General features: G+C 38.2%; 2 protein-coding genes across 6 annotated transcripts in view; one reads left to right on the forward strand and one right to left on the reverse strand.

Moving 5' to 3' along the window:
- YARS1 (tyrosyl-tRNA synthetase 1) overlaps nt 1-1,497 on the reverse strand; it is a 35,038-nt gene extending 33,541 nt beyond the window's left edge. For both annotated transcript variants that reach the window (XM_073233580.1, XM_073233579.1), the window contains exon 1: nt 1,279-1,497. In XM_073233580.1, the coding sequence (XP_073089681.1) occupies nt 1,279-1,335 (57 nt within the window). In that variant the 5' untranslated portion in view covers nt 1,336-1,497. The remainder of the gene's footprint in view (nt 1-1,278) is intronic.
- Nucleotides 1,498-1,660: 163 nt separating this feature from the next.
- Nucleotides 1,661-17,464, forward strand: part of S100PBP (S100P binding protein) — a 31,912-nt gene continuing 16,108 nt past the window's right edge. Inside the window, exons 1-6 of one of the 4 annotated variants that reach the window (XR_012130104.1) lie at nt 1,681-1,783; nt 7,358-7,473; nt 8,223-9,070; nt 9,729-9,814; nt 11,046-11,149; nt 14,515-14,542. Coding sequence is in view for 3 of the 4 variants with exons in the window: in XM_037010415.2 (XP_036866310.2) it covers nt 8,225-9,070; nt 9,729-9,814; nt 11,046-11,149 (1,036 nt within the window). In the remaining variant the exon portion in view is untranslated. Of the gene's footprint in view, nt 1,784-1,811; nt 2,184-7,357; nt 7,474-8,222; nt 9,071-9,728; nt 9,815-11,045; nt 11,150-14,514; nt 14,543-17,464 lie in introns of those variants that run through there. The other 3 variants (XM_037010412.2, XM_037010413.2, XM_037010415.2) reach the window with 3 other exon arrangements.

The raw sequence follows: 17,464 nt of genomic DNA on the forward strand, positions 1-17,464 counted from the left end.
ATATCTCAAAAACAAAAAACAAAAAACAACCAAGCTGTGCACCAACCAGCATATCATTGCTCTTAGAATAAGTCCCAATTTTAAACGTAGTCTAAAGGCCCTCATGACCTGGTCCCTGCCTACCCCTCTTAAACAAAAAAATTAAAATGCACTGAATTGTGGGGTGGATGCATGGGAGGGGGATAAAGAGGCACAAAAATCTCAATCATAATATAAGTTGGTCACAGGGATGGAAGGGCAGCATTAAGAATATAGTCAATGTTTCTGTAATGTCTTCCTGTGTTGGCAGATGGTAACTGCACTAGGTGGGGTGAGGATTTAATAATGTGGGTAACTGTTGAATCACTGTGTTGTACACCTGAAACCAATATAATATTGTACATCAACTATACTTCAATAAAAAATACATTTAAAAAAGTAAACATTTAAAAAATATATAGTACATCAGAGGGTAGTGAGTTCTTTGGAGAAACAAAAAAAGTAGAGCAAGGGATGAGGCAGTCTGGTGGTAGAGGGTTTATTTAAATAAAGTGAACAGGAAAGGCCTTCCTGCTAAAGTGACAACAGTCAGTTGTCTAAAGGAGAAAAGGAATGAACAATATAAATACTTAAGTGCTTGATCTGCACTTTGCTCACTCTAGCTGAATTAGCTTTCTCTCTGAACCATAGTGTTTGTTCTTCCCTCTGGGTCTTGACCTGGGTTTCTTCTCCCTCCCTCCTTCCATTTTTCTGGTTAATTTATGCTTCTGCGGTTCTTGGAAACAGCAGGAGCATATGCGGGGTGAAGAGGTAATCTGCATCCATCAAGCAGTTCAGAGGTGACTCCCTTAGTCTTCCCTGACACTCCCCAGCCCTCTCCCCTAATTATCTTTCAAAATTCCAGGTATAGTACTTTCCAGTACTTGCTTCACACGTTAATTCTTTGGATTATGGATCATTTTAAACGTACGTGTGATTCCCTCCAGACAAGCTTTGGGAGGGCAGGGCCCTGACATATCCTTAGCGCCTGGTACATGGGGGCGGGGGTGAGGGGGTGCGAGTCCTGGATTCAAAGCCCGGCCGATGCAAGGTACTGCACATAGGAGGTGACCCCAGTGCTTTCTGTGCTACCCAAATAATTGCTGTTTGACTGACTGACCGACCAGAAGTGAAGTCTGCAGTTTCTTTCAGCGCGTAGTACCCGACCCCATACACTTGGGACCCCAGTAATGGGGCTCATAATCAATGGATCTTGGGTCCCCAGCCTCCAACGGCGCATTTCCAACCCCGAGGCCCGACCTGCAGGTTCCGGGTAATAAGGTGCAGCTTCTCCTCAGGGCTCAGAGTGTCCCCCATTGCTCCGCTGCCCCTGTCTCCCGCGCTCAGGCTGGTAACCAGGCTGGACCCTTCCTCGGTCGTCGCTGCCGGCGCCGCCGCTGTATACGGGAACTGTAGCGTGGATCAGGTTAGGTTGCATCAGCTGAGCTCTTCGCTCGGCTTCCTCCGCCTGGAACCTTCCTGAGGAAAAAGTCAGGAGCAGCAGAGAGCCGAGTGAGTCGATGAGACGAAAAGGGGTGGGGCCACTAACCGGGATAGGCGGTGCGAAGGGCGGGGTTACAGCGCTTGCGCGAGGTGCAACCCCTGGGAGGCGGGGCTACCTCCTGCCAATCAAGGCCTGCTTGCCCGCCCCCTGGCGCTGGTCCGGCTGCCTCGGGGTGGGGGAGGTCGGGAAGGGGGCGATAAAATGGCGCAGGGGGCGGAGTGAGGCGCAGTCTTTCGGCCGGCTTCGGCCCCGCTTCCGGAGGTGAAGAGCGGGAGGGACTGGGGGTCGGCGTTTCCCAGCTGGGAGGGGGATGGGGGGCGCCTGTTGCTTCACTAGGGGGCTGGGAACACGGTCCGCCCCGTTGAAGGGTTGGGAGGCCCTCGCCCTGCTAGCAGGAGAAGGGCCCATTCTCATTCCTGAGGTGATGGCGGTGGGAGGGGGTCGTTTCCCTGCCTCCCACCTCCACGTCGGCGAGCCATAGATGCCCCCCACCCTGCTCAGGAAAATAGAGGCTGTTTGGTCACCAGAGAAGCAGGGAGCGACGTCGGTTCTCCCTCCCCAGTGGGGGTCGGAGAGAATGGAGGTGTAGGTGGATGGAGAATGCTTCTGCCTTCTTCGACCCCATTGCGGTTGTTGCCTGGGAGGAGATCGCTGTCTTCAGGTGGGGGAGGGAGGGGAGTCTCGGGAGAGCGGGGCCTTGATCGGCCTGAGGTGTGGATGTGGATAGCCATCCTCAGGATGAGGGTTGCACCGCGCCGTCCTGCTTGGGGAGGAGCAGGGAGCAAGCCCGGGCTTCTCCCGCCCCGCGCGGGGAGGCGGGAATTCTAGGTCTTTACGGTGGAGGGGGCGGGGAAGTGCGAATGCCTAGCCCGAGGGCGATGCCGCGCCTTGGCCCTTGGATTTCTGAGGGAGAACAGAGGGAGCCCAAGCGGTAACCTATCAAGGGTGGATTTGGGCCATCCTTCTTCCTGACTCTCCAGGACTGGGCAGGAGGAAGGCATTTGGAACCGCCCGGTGAGGGGGGGCGGGGACTTGGTGAAGGCCAAGAAGTGATTGAATTGTCCACCTGCTGCCCCAACCTGATCTCTGGTTCCTTGTGGATTTGTCAGAGGCACCGGGCTTTAGCAAACCTGTCTAAATTATTAAAGAAAGAAGGAAACCTGTTGCTTCAGCTTAGTAAGATTTGGTATCTATGCCCCTGTGGGAGAAGAGTCCTTGGCACCCTTATCTAGTGAAATGTTATCTAAAGCAGAGATTTCCAGCCTGGCTATGTTTTTCTGTCTTACGGTGTTTCCAGTTACCTCAAAGGGAGTTGAAGAATTTTTACAGATAAATTCAGTTCACTCTGATGTTGTTTAACTGTTTTGCCCGTTTTATGGGGTGATAGTTTACTGAGTGCATTTTGTGCTGTGTGCCTCACATGCATTGCGTATGTAAAAAAATGTAAATCAAAGGCCAGTGAGGAAGTCTTTCGTCCTTTGGAAACCATCCTTGCTCTTGGCCATACCTGTCAGGTCCAGCTTTTTAATGCTCTTGGTTTTAGAGCCTTAAAAGAGGTATATGTGGGGTGTGTCTGGTGTTGCACTTTTAGTGGCCTGAATAAAATAAGGCTTTGTGCTCTAAGGCAATAGGTTTTCTTAGGTACGATAAAAATAGAAAGGAAACCAGTTTCTGAGATTGCAACCAGGAGGTTAGAGAACAGAGCGAGGGGGTGGTAAACTGAAGTGTGAAGAAGGGGGTGGACAGGTAAGAAAGACATGGAAGGACAGAATGGGGTCACAGGAGGGATGGGGAGCAGAGGAATTAGTAGATAGACTTGGGCAACTGGAGAAGTATTCTTCCTTTAAAAATAAAGAACGTCATACTTTAGGTGAAGGTTACACAGCAAGTGCAAAGAAAGGCAGGTGATGGTAGAACAGCAGACAGAAGTACTAAGGCTGTCTTGTGGAACTTCAGTTTGAACTTTTAATTTTATCAAAGATCCCCACTCACCCTTACAAGTTCATTAAATATCAGCTTTCATTAGTATAGGGCTTTTAATTGTAGAGTGCTTTCATACATGTCCCCTCCTCATTTGATCCTCCTAATCTGTGTAAACAGTGAGTAATTTTCCCTTGTTTTTCAGATGAGTGTTCTCATCTGTACTGAGGTGGAGGGACTTCTAGTGAATTGCTGAGGTCTCCGAATTTTAGTCCACGGCCTTCATACAAGATAATTCTGTGACCATTAATGTGCAGAATTTGTCTAATATTTCAGAGGTCCACATAGCCTCATCTATAATTAATTTAGTGATAATATGCTTGCAGCTGGGATTAAACTAGAAGAGATTAGAGCATACTGGATGAATTCTTAACAAGCAGAGATGAGGAGACGTTCATTACCAGTTTAGCACTTCTGGTCCCTACCATTCCTCTGCTTTTTTTAAGACACTTAATGGGTCAGGGAAATGATGAAGGAGAGTGAAATAATAACTATAGCCACTACTAATTTAGCTTTTAAGTTTTGACTGTAGTGTGCTGGTGCTTTATGTTCATGATCTCATTTCTTGCAACAACACCATGAGGTAGATTCTATGATGGTCCCTATTTTATAGGGGAGGACATTTGAAACTTAAGAATGTAATCATTTAATCTTTCCCCAGTGATTAATTTTAAAATATTTTTATTGTTAAATATTTTAAGCATATAAAAATTATAGGGTGTACCATAATAATGAATACCATTATACCCACCATCTTAACATTGCCATATGTGTTTTAGGTTTTTTTTTATTACTGTTTTTTAAGGAAATAAAACATTACAGTTAGAATTGAAGCTACTCATGCTCCCTTGTCATTCCTCTTCCCTCCACTCCAGCAGAGGTAACCACTATCCGGAATTTGGTGTTTATTATTCCTATGCATGTTTTTATAATTTAATGATAGATGTATGCATGTACAATATATGGAATTGTTCTTTGACAGATAAATTGCAAAGAAAAAATGGGGAATCTAGAGATTAAAAATACAAGACATACCAACCAATCACAATGTATTGATCTTAATTTGGATACTGATTAAAAAAAATTTTTTTAATAAGATATTTATAAAATAATTGGAAATCTGAACTGGTATTTTATGACAAAGAATTGTTGTTTATGGTTGAAATGATATAATGTCTGGGATTTGCTTCAAAATAATCCAATAAAGAGGGTAAGTAGATGGAGCAAGATTAGCTATGGTTTGAGTTGTTGAGGCTGAGTGATGGGTATATGGGGGTTCATTATTATGTTATTTTTGTATGTTTTAAGTTAGAACAAAAATATTTTCTAAAAGGAGGAAATAAAAGTTATAAAAGAATGATTTGTGCAAGTTAAAAATTTTATGGATATGGTCCTGCTTTGCATGCTTTTGCTCCCAGACCTGTTGGAACAGTCTGGGGACAGCTCATAAGAGCTAGCTCTATGCCTCTGAATGTCATGTGGTACAGAAATTGATGTTTTCAGTGTTTGTGAAGGAAATTGATCCTGTGTATGCACAGTAAAGTTAGCAAGTAATGATGTTTTTCTTTTGGTGAGGTTTGGCCACATTCAGAGGTATTTCTCATGTTCTGTTCTACCTGGGAAGTCAAGGGAAGCCCGTGCATAATGAGATGTCTTAAATTATTTTTGCCAATGGACCGAAAGCCCTTTTTGGTATCTGCATCTTTAATAGTATACTAAAGAGGGTACTGAATTTAGAAGGTTCTGCCATTTATTGACTGACTCAGGGAAAGTCTCTTAAAAGGGTGGTAGAAAAAACATTGCCGTTGGAATTAGACCTTGGTTTGGATCCTTGTTTTATCTTTTAGGAACTCTGTGTACTTGGTTAAGTTACATAGTGCTTCTGAACTTTAGTTTCCCAAGAGGAAAAATCTATTGAACTCTTCCTTTGGTCAAGCAAGTGTTTGGACTAACCTCCCTCAAGGAGTTGGAATGAGAGTGGGGGTAGTGGCTCAGAAAGGGCTTCTCAGAAATGTAGCTATTTAACCCCAGTGCTTCTAATACTTGTGCCTGACAACCACAAACTTTTAATTAAGTAAAAGAAAAGATTTTTTAAAAGTAAACTTTTTCTTACTGCTGCCTAAAGAAATAGCTATAAAATAACCCAGTCACTGATCGGAGAAATCACTCTTCTCTTCATAGAGGCGCCTGCTTAAGTGCCTGGAACTCAGAACAATGCAGGAATATTGGTAAAATAAAAACTCTTAGCAGATCTAAGTTTAAATACAACAGAAAGCAGTGAAAGTAATGGGGTATGTGGTGGGGACTTGATAATGGGGGGAATCCAGTAACCACAGTGTTGCTCATGTGATTTTTATATTAGTGATGCCAAAACAAACAAACAAATTCAACAGAAAGCTTAATTTCTTTGATAAAACAATCTATGTTACAGAGTTCTGTTGAAGGCTAGGGTTAAAAAATGTGTCTCAGTACTTGGTATTCAATACTTCTTCCCTCTCTTTCCTATCTCATATATGAGTGTGTTTAACTAGGTTCCTTTTTAAAATTTATTTTCTCCCAGTTTTAATGAGATATAAATAACATGTAAGATTGTGTTAGTTTAAAGTGTATGACATAATGCCTTGACATATGTACATATGGAATGATTACCACAATAAGTTTAGTTAACATCACCTCACATAAGTTTAGTTAACATACGTCACCTCACATACTTAAAATTTTTTTTTCCTGTTATGAGAACTTTTAAGTTCTGCTTTCTTAGCAACTTTCAAATATAAAGTATAGTATTGTTAAATATAGTTACCATGCTGTACTTTACTCACTAGGTGTCTTCTAAAATTCTATAATCCCCGTCCTTCTCTTTCCCTGTACCATTTTATATTATATTTTTTGCATAACTTCCAATGTTGTTTCCCTGGCAGATTATACATTCCTTGAGGGTGGAAACCATAGCTTTATTTCTTAGAAATCATATAAAGATATATCTAACTCAGTGCTGTGTGATGATGTTAGCTCAGAAAATGTTTTCTAAAAGAATGTGTGAACTAAAACTAATTCAGAGTGTGAGGTAGAGGGAAGTGGGATGAGGGGAAATTCTTAAAAGGCTGGATAAGGAATCCTCCAAATTGAATTTGGTGTTTATTCTTACAGCTTTTCTCAGATGTTGACATGTAATATGTATCACCTTGCCCATCTAAAAAATAATAGATTGGATCCATCATTAGCTGTTTAAATTTAGGTTTTAATTATATAAGTAATATATAAATATTGAAGTAGAAAAGTAAAATGATACTATGAAGTCTCCTCTTGACCTCTCTCAGTCCCCCTGCAGGATATAACAGCTATTGGTTTTGTGTTTGTATTTTTCTAGACCTGTTCTTTGCATTTATGTATGTATTGAAAATGAGACTTTTGTATGTGTGGTCATGATTAACTTTTAGATCTTGGAGGATATTGCCTAGTTGCCCTTCTCTATCCCTTCTCCAATTTATAAATGAGGAGACAAGTGCAGGTGGTTAAGTGGCTTATCCAAAATGTTACAACTAGTTAAAGACAGGACCAGGATTACAACCCAGCTCTTTGTACTCCCAAGCCAGTATTAATCCTCCTAGAACAAATGTTATTCTTAAGAAAGTACGAATTGTTGGGAGGAACAAAACTAGTTCCTTAGTTGCATAATTTTTCTCTAAAGATTTTTCTTTGATGTTCTTGACTCTAAATCCAACTTTCTGGGATTTAAAAAAAATCAAAATCAAAATTAATAGGTAGAACACCTTAAAACATAATACAGTTGACTTTGTAATTAGCAGAGTTGAAAGTGATGAGAAGATCCTCTAATTTTCTTTGTGCCTGCAGGAAGGTGGGAGTCAATCATTTTGACAAGTCTCCCAAAAGGAGCAGCTAGCAGGAGCTGAAGCTTTTCCCATTTGGTCTCGCGGCAAAGGCAGAGATCACGCCAGCAGCTCCATACAGTATGGAAGACAATTCTCTCTCTTCTTATATTCTTAAAGATTTTGATAATTTCAAAAGCAATACCTGTTTGTTTTTTTAAAGTGTAGACTGTGAAAATACAAACATTTTACATATGTTTTATGTTATATAAAAATACATGTTAGTGAAATCACTATATAATATATATTTGTATGGTGGATATTATTTCATGATAGTATATACAGATCTGTTTCATGGTGTTTTTAAATAGTTGTAAAGTATTCAGTAACTTGAATGTACTGTGATTTTGCTCAATGGTTCTGGTGACAGACATTAGGTTGTCTTCAGTATTTGGCTATTTTGAATAATGCTGCTTTAAACATCCTTGTAAATGTATCCTTGTGCATTTGTACAGGTACTTCTGCAGGGTATTTTTTCCAGAAGTGAAATCACGGGGTCAAACGGTGTTGCCAAATTACTCTCCATAAAATATTGTACTATCTGAAACTCTCACTGATGGTGTGTGAAAGTGCTTGTTCCTCGTGTCCTCATCAACCTAGATTATCATGGCATCTTAATTTTTATCATTTTGATAAGGAAAAAATATCTCATTGTTCTAATGCATATTTCCATGATTCTGCTAAGGTTAAATATCTTTGATTTCTCATGTTACAAGTTGCAGTGCAAAGAATTTGAAGTATCAGGTCACCACCACTCTGTAGAACAGATGGGTGTTGGTGTAAGGGTATTATTTCCTGTTCCTCAGCAAAACTGCTTGTTATTTTTTCAGATATGATGTGCTCACTAGTGCCCTCTGGACAGTCTTTTGGTACTTCTCTCTTGCCTAAAGATACTGCCTCATTTTCTTGTGGTTCTTTGGATGAGGATGAGTTGGATGACTCCTTGCTGGAGCTGTGTGATGGAGAAGAAGATGATGGCAATTTGAGTTTAACGGAGGAAGAGATTGAGGAGTTCTTAAGGGATGATGACTCATCAAATGAGAACTCTTCTGGGAGAGAAGGGTTGCTTAAAGATGACAGCAGGCATGTTGAAAAGGGAAGGAGAGGGAGTCAAATTCTGCCTGACACTCCCCAAGAGAAAAATTCATTGTTCAGCTTGGGACCAGTAGCTGAGACCCCTGGCCTCTTCAAACTACCTCATCTAAGTACATCAGTTGGTCATGGACCGACTCCTACTAAACCATTAAACAGACGCTTTGCACTAGAAAAGAATCTTATAAAAATAACAGTTGTTGCACCATTTGATCCAACAGTTTGTGATACTGTGCTTGATAAGGACAAGACTGATTCATCCAAAGATTCTGAAAAACCCTTTTCCTTTGGAGAACAGATGAGAAAAGATGATCTTAGCCCAAATGAGAGCAAACTTCGCACTGATTCTGAAGGCAGCCCCAGTAACTCTACTTGGGATGGGCCCCTGCTTCCTTCTCCTTCAGACAATAACTTTCAACAAACTGTCTCTGATAAAAATAGGCCTGACAGTAAGAAACCTACACCTGAATTCTCTCAGATCTTGCACCACTCAGAGACTCCTAATATGGGGTCATCCTGGAGAAATGGATCACATAAATCAACTTGTGAAATGAGGTTTCCAGTTATTTCCAGTTCTTCAGACAAAGTAAGTACATTTTTATCAAGGTGAAGAGAAAAAATGAAATTATTTTCATTCAGGTGCTATATAGCAGAGCTTTGTATTCATCAGATAAATTAGGGTTTGAATCCTAATGAGCACTGTGACCTTGGACAAATTATTTAGTGCCTTTGTGGGAATACATTTCTTATCTGTAAGTGAAACTAATACTTTATGGTATAGTAAGGATTAATGAAATAATGTATTTACATTAATTGATACATCATATTAAATTGCCATTTATTGAAAATTACTAAGGAGATGATGATTTTACTCCTATTTCTCCTTTCTTTGGGTTTTAGCCAAAGTCTTAATCCTCGGTTACTATGCTGAATTAAGTACAGCACCAGCTCTGAATGAGCATTGAAGAGCTGAAAAATCTTGGGCAATTTACCTGACCTCTTTGAGCCTGATTCTCTATCTGTCAAAAGGGTCTAATTAACCCCTACTGCTTAGGGTTTTTTTGTTTTTTTCTTAAGATTACAGTCACTCTTATTTAAAGGACCTACCATAGTGCCTGGTACACAATAAGGTTGAAAAATATGCCTCTGTAGCCTTTAGTTCAATACTATTTCCATAGTGTTTTCTTGTAACTAAGGACCATCTTTCCTTCTGCATTCTTTCTGCTCTGAAAAAAATAAAACAGGATGTTCTTGACAAGGATTCTGGGAAGCTGAAAGTCCGTGAGAGAAGACTAGGCAAAGTCATTCCTGTTCTGCAAGCCCAAACAAGGTAATAGTATAATGAAATACTCTGGTTTCTTTTGGTTCTCTTCAGTTTCTTCCTTTCCCTCCTCAGTTTCCGGTTAGTGTGGGAAAAAACTGCACCAGGAGTAAGCATATTTGAAGTTTTGGGACCACCAATAAGATGCTGTGTGACCTTGGGCAAGTCAAATCTATGACCTAAGTTTGTCCATAAAATGAGGCTAATGATGTCTTCTATGCTGCTTCATAGGCCTAATTTTGAAGAGTAAGAAAGCCATATCAGTGAAAGCACTGTACAAATAGGAGATTTCTGTGGGACAGCCTGGTCACAGATATGCCAGGAGGGTAGAATAATTTTAATGAAAATGTTAAAAAATATATCAAAAATCATTGAGTCATCTCTTCCAACTTGCATACAACTTGTTCTTGGGGAAAAAGTTCTAGTTGAGGTTGCAAATTTGGGTCACTTTTTCAATCTGCCCTTTGTTGCCAGGAGATGGCAGTGTCTACATGGACATTTTCAATTAGTAAAGCTGTTCAGAGTCAGATTGGCTTCCTTACAATATTAAAAAAAATTTTTTTTTTTGATTATCCAGATACTGTATGTATTCTGTTTTTAAAAATTAAATGTTACAAATAAGGCTAAAGTCTCTTTGACTACCACCCCAAATCCCAATTTTCTGATTTTTTTCTTTGTTTTCTTTGCATAATTGAGGGAAACTTTGTGAATTACTTATGATGGACATTATACCAAAGAACACAAGTCATACTACTTGAAATAGTAATAAATTTACTATCTCAATGTTCTTATCCACTGACTCCTCAGTACAGTGCAGGCATGATGAGCAAGGGCCAGAAATTGTTCTTGCCAAGGTCACCAGTGTTCTAACTGCCACATTCATCTGGTTCTTTTGCAACTTCATCTCATTCAGCTTTTCTGCAGCTTCTATGAAGTTTGCTGTTTCTTGACTAACCTTGAATTATTCAACAAGTGCTTTCTTTCTCTAGGGACTAGGTAATCATTACTTTCATATGCCTTGCTAATAAGAGGTTGTATCTATCTTAATTTTTGTCTAAACTCCATACTTGATTTCAGCATTATGCTATGTGACTGACACTGTCTTCTCTCACTGGATCTTTAAGAGTATTTTGTCTCTGAAAGTTAGCAGTTCTAACTGATCAACAATATGTCTTTACGAAACGCTATACTCATGTTTCTAACGGACTGTTTTTCCTCCTTCTGGTTTGCTTTGTTCAAGGACTAATGTGTCAACGTTTTCACAATCAGATCTAGAAGAGCAGAAGCAAAGTTACCTCAGGAGTGTCATTGCTCACATAGAAGACCCAGTGGACTCTAACCAAGGTAACGTGGTAACCAAAGAATGGCATGTAAAAGATGTGATGGGACTTTTTTTCCCCCAATTGTTATATAGCTTAAACTGGGAGGTTGTTTTGAATTTCCTTAATTACCTAAAGATTTTTCACTTAAAAGGACTGCTAACTAGATAATCACCTAAGTGGTTTGGCTAACCAGTGTTATAGAGTGGTCCAAGCAGACTCATTCCAGTACATGAAGAGATCCTCCCTCCCCCATGGTTGAGGACTGTAACTAGACCTGTACTTTTTGCTGGGTATTTTTGTCCGAAAAATAGTGTATGTGGGTAACAAGGGATTACTTGGTCATTGTTTTTTTATTTGGAATTATTTATTTTCCCTGCTGCCTTCAGCATTTAAACGTAAAAAGCAGGCATTTCAAATACATCTTGCATCTTGGCATCTGAATAAAAGCTCTTGAAAGGCTTTACCTTCAGATCCTCCAAGCCAAGTTCTCCCTAGTTCTTATAAAAGCTATTGTAAAATGGCTAGATTCCTTCCTCAGCCCCCAAGAGACTGTAACTAATAGTCCATGTTATTATTCATCCTGAACTATTAGCTGATGGGAAAACTCCTAAAGGGAAACTTGAGGATGGTACTGAAGGTGCAGAAGTTAGTAGCTACTAATAAAATAATCTCTTCTTACACAGATGATTTCATATTCTGTCATCTTTAGCTCTTTTGTTCATTCAACATACCTTTCTTGAGTACTTTCAGTGTGCTGTGTTTGAACATGAGGTGTTGGAAATGTAAAGAGGTGTTGAGTTAGAGTGTTAGCCCTTTGGGAAATAATAGTCCAGAGAAGGAAGATAATTATATTGCAGTATTGATTAGTGCTCTAACAGAATTATATACAAAGTGCAGTTTGGGGAAAGTGGAAAATGGAGAAGGAGGATGCCCTAGGTAGGCTCCACAGAGAAGATAATCAGTTCAATTACTCTAAATCACTAGAGAGGGTTTTAGGAGAATTTTTGGCTGAATATCAGAGGAGATTCACCTTTGACAAATCTTGAATTATTTAGTAGGTTTTTTTGTTTTGTTTTACAAGGCTCTGAGGGTAAGTCTTAGAAATCTGAAACATCAGCCAGAAGAATTTTTTATTCCAGGTGCTTTTACTTTTTACTCAAAAGATTTCATTAAATAATCAGATACTACTACAAGTACAATTAAAGTCATGCTGATTGCTTGGACTTCTGCCTGTGAGCTCCCTTTGCTTAACTATATTAAGGACCTGATTGAAGTAGAGACGCTTGTCCCCTCCCCATTGAAAGGGCAGATTAAAAGCAGTTTGTCTGCATTCAGCCTCTATGGATGCGACTCCATCATTGCTTTGCCTTCCATGAGGTGACTTTTCTTTTACCCAAGGCAGTTGACACTGATGATATCCAATTACATTTTCCCTTCTCATTTTGGGCATTTCACAAGAAAAGCAATGAGCAGCTGTTTATATTACAGCATCTTTTCCACTCTCTCCCCATTCAGCAGTCCTGCTCCCATTTTATGTGTAACCCATAAGGAACAGCTAGAATAACTAGTACAGAGGAAAGAGTGTACTTAGTGGTTGGGCAACTAAAGTCTAGTGTAGAGTTAATTTCTGGGTTCATATCCTAGCACCACTGCTACTGGCTGTGTGACCTTGAGCCAGTAAAAACTCAGTTTAATCATTTGTAAAGTGGGGATAATAATGAGGCTTAGCTTATGTGAAGATTAAACATGTAAATATGAGTATAATGCATAGAACAGTACCTAGCCACAGCAACTAGCATTTACTGAATACTTAGTATTATTAGCAAGAAAGTGAATCTTTTCATACTAAAGTTTTTGTAAGTAAAATATTATGTCAGGTGTTTGTTTTTAAATCTCAAAAGAAAAAAAAACCTGGAATATTAAAACAGCTGTAATAAAATGTCAATAAATGAAGCTGATGATGGGCATGTGGGAGTTCATTATACTGTTCTCTGCTTTTGTATATATTTGAAAATTTCCATAATAAACTTTTTTAAAAAGTACATCTTTTAAGGGATTCCTTTTTGACATCTAAGGATTGTCAACATTACCAGTCATTCTAAAAATTTCACAGGCCTCCAGTGCTTGCTTCTGCCTTCTAGGAATGTGCTGTAATATCAAGTTCTTAAATCACTTTCTGTTGCCCAGTATGCATACATAATAAGATTTTAAAACTTTATATACCATACTGCAGGAGGAATGGGTACGTATTCTTCATCTCTTCCCTATTTACATATTAATTACAGGGCAGCCAGAAGCAAAAAGAGGAAGCGTAATACCTCCAGTCCTCCTTTTCAAGATATTTGTGCTATTTCACTGTCAAAAAGTATAATTTTTCAGATTCTTTATAAGACACATAGAAATTAGTAGGGGGCAGATTCAGCTATAGTTCCTGCCAATTCAGTTTGAATACTCTCCATTGGATTAATCATCATCTTTGACTTTATCAATAATGTGTATATATTATTGATACAGAATATAATAATATAAATCGTCTTTCAACTCCATCATTCTCATTTGGGTATAATCTCAATTTAGTGCCACGTGGGTCTTTAATTTTATGTACAAAGTCATCGATTATTTCCTTTCTGACATTCTAAGTTCTTAGAAAAGACCATTTAGATCTTATCTTTAATTTCTTAACATGTAAGTCTGTTCTATGTATCTCTGCCAACATGCAAAAAAAAGTCAATAAAAAGAATGAAAATATCCCAGACAGTACAATAAAGAAAGGTAGAACAAGGAAAGAAAAGATAAAACTTAGAAAATCAATCCTCAGAAGTTCAATTATCTATTAGGAGTTTCTTAAAGACAGAACAGATTATAGAGAGGGTACAGTTATCTAGGAAATATAAGAAAGTCTCAGAACTGAGATATCTATGCCCAAACGCCCACTGAGTACCTGGTATAAAGAATGAAAGGAAAACGAAAAAGAAAGACCTGTACCAATGTATATCAGTAATTAGTACTGATTCAGCCTTTGCTTAGAGTTGGAATAATGCAAAACTCATTACTTCATGAAGCAGGCCATTCATTGCTTAGAAAATTCTAGTTGTTAGAAAGTTATTTCTTATGTTGAGCCAGACTCTGTTTCCCTGTAATTTTCAGTGGCACTTCCTAGTTCTGCCCTTGAGGATCACAAAAAATAACTACTCTCTGTTATATACTTAATGTATTTTAAGGACCTTTCCATGTGAAATATCTCAAAATAAGAGTTTTAATATATATGTAAAGTATTATGTAATTTTGTATTCCATCTTGGATAATTAGGTTATGTCCATTTTCATTAGTAATGCTACAGTAACATTCTGGTCAATAAACGTTCATGTACAACTCTTATTTCTATAGGATGAATACCTAGAAGTGGAATTGCTGGGTAAAGTATATAAACATTAAAAAAAAAATTGTTATATGTTACCAGATTGTCCTCACCAAAAATTGTATTAATTTTTGCTGTTACAGTTTGATAGGTAATATTTAACATATTTTGTTTTAATAATTAGATTAAAATTTTTAGATACTGGTGATTTATATTTAATCATTTCTTAAAATCACCTAATATCTAGTCCATGTTGCAGTTCCCCTAGTTGTCCCAAAAATGTCCTGTAAATTGTTAAAATGGGATCTAAACAAGGTTCAGGTGTCTCCTAAGTCTCTCTTAATCTAGGTCACTTGTTTTGTAGATTGTCCCACAATTTGAATTGTGTCCGATTATTTCCTTGTGATGTCATTTAACTTGTTCCTCCATCCCTTGTAGTTCTTGTAACCTGGAGGTTAGGTCTAGAGGAGGGATTTAGATTAGGATTAAACATTTTTGGCTGAAATAATTCATAGATAACTGTGTGTTCATCCTGTATGTTATTAGGAGGCACCATCTAATGGCAGGTTGTTCCACTAATAATGAAGCCAAGTTAGATCACTTTGTTAAGGAGTTAAGTGCCACATCTCTCTATTGTAAAGTGCATTTTCCCTGTAATTAATCATTTGTGGGGTGATGCTTTGGAACCATGTGAATATCCTGTTCCACAGTAGTTGTTCACTTGATGGTTTGAATGTTCATTGGTGATCTTGCCTGAAACAGCAACTATACAGAGTTGCACAGAAAATGTTCATTTTCTGTATCATTTCTTTTACAGTTGTTACCTAGCATTTCTCTAAAATGATTTTTAATTTTTTTAGTATAACTGTTATCTCATGGATTTTTTTAAATCAATTGATTATCGTCTTTTTTTTTTTTTTAATGCTCAATTTGTCCCAAAGTTGACCAGTGGGAACTCCTTCAAGTTGACTACTATGTCTTTTGATGTGATTCCATTAGTCTTTTTTAATCGTGGAAGAAAAGTAACACAGTTATTCTCTTTACCATTTTTTAGTGTAAGTTCAATAGTGTTAAATTTATTTGCATTGTTTTGAAACAGATCTCTAGAACTATTTTATCCTGTAAATCTCAAACTCTGTTACCCATTAAAAAACAACTAGCCTCAGTATAGCACAGAGAAGACAAGTAGTGACTCTAAGGCATCTTACTACGCTGAGGGACAGTTGACTGTAATATGGTATGTGGCGGGGATTTGCTAATGGGGAAATCTAGTAACCACAATGTTACTCACGTGATTGTATATTAATGATACAAAAAAACAACTAGCCTTATGAGTGTTTAGTAAAGGATATAAATTGATGAATCACTAAGTTGTTGTTCATCTGAAACCAATATAATATTATATATAAGTTAGCTATGTTTCAATTAAAAATTTTTTAAAAGCCAACTAGCTTCTTCTACCTCCCCACAGCCTCTGGTAACCACCATTCTACTTTATATTTCTGTGAATTTGACTACTTTAGATACCTTATATAAGTGGAATCATACAGTACTTGTCTTTCTGTGACTGGCTTATTTCAGTTAGCATAATGTCCTCCAGGTTCATCCATGGTGTACCATGTGTCAAGTTCCCTTTCTTATGACTGAATAATATTCCATTGTATGTATATACCATATTTTGTTTATCCATTCATCCTTCAGCAGGTATTTGGGTTGTTTCTATCTCTTGGCTGTTGTGAACAATGCCGCTATGAACATGGGTGTGCATATTCTCTTTGAGACCCTACTCTGTAAATTCTTTTGGGTATGTACCCAGAAGTGGGATAGCTGGATCTTATGGTAGTCCTACTAATTTTTGAGTAACCTCCATACTGTTTAACACAGGTTTGCACTATTTTAAAAGCCTACCACTAGTGTGGAGTTTCTCTACATCCCCACTAACAATTGTTATTTTCTGTTTTCTGGTAGTATATCCAAATGGTTGTTAAATCAGTACATGTTGTTTGTATTACAACTAAGTAAATATTGTTTGCTGCAAAGCCAAGTAATGTACTATGGTGTCATTTCCTTTCTGAATTATTTGTTTTTCTGGAGTTGTTAATTACCTCACTTATTTCTTAAACTACAAATTAATTTATCCTTAATTTTATTTTATGAATGCAGTTTATATCCTTATCAGTGTTCCCCCTTACTCTCCTGCAAATGTTCAGACATACCCAGTAATCTATCAATTCCTTTAAAATCTCTTCTGAAGACCTTCCTAGAGCCTTGTGACCTTCTGCTCTAGTCTGCATTGCTTATTCTCTAGGCTTGCTACAGGGATATCATCCTAGTATTTCCCTTTGTTTACTTTCTGGGTTGAATCCTGTTTCCTCATCCCATTTCTTCCTCTTTCTTGATCTTTGGTTTTAGTGGAGCACATTGAGAATTTATAAGAAAGGATACACAGGAGTTAAATTTGGGGGGCCCTCTCCATATCTGAAAATGTCTTTTATCTTCACACTTGATTGGTAGTTTGCTATAGAATTCTAAATTTAAAATAGTTTTTCTTCAGAATTTTGAAGGCATGCATGTAAGTGTTGCTGTTAAGTCCATTATCAGTTTAATTTTTATTTCTTTGTACTTACTCTCCCTGGAAGTTCTTAGAGTCTTCTTTTTATCCATTGTATTCTAAAAATGCGTACTGATTACTGATATACATTGGTACAGGTCTTTCTTTTTCGTTTTCCTTTCATTCTTTATACCAGGTACTCAGTGGGCGTTTGGGCATAGATATCTCAGTTCTGAGACTTGCTTATATTTCCTTGATAACTGCACCCTCTCTATAATCTGTTCTGTCTTTAAGAAACTTCTAATAGATAATTGAACTTCTGAGGATTGATTTTCTAAGTTTTATCTTTTCTTTCCTTGTTCTACCTTTCTTTATTGTACTGTCTGGGATATTTTCATTCTTTTTATTGACTTTTTTTTGCATGTTTA

The sequence above is a fragment of the Manis javanica genome, chromosome 4, assembly GCF_040802235.1.
Source record: "Manis javanica isolate MJ-LG chromosome 4, MJ_LKY, whole genome shotgun sequence".
Taxonomy (NCBI): domain Eukaryota; kingdom Metazoa; phylum Chordata; class Mammalia; order Pholidota; family Manidae; genus Manis; species Manis javanica.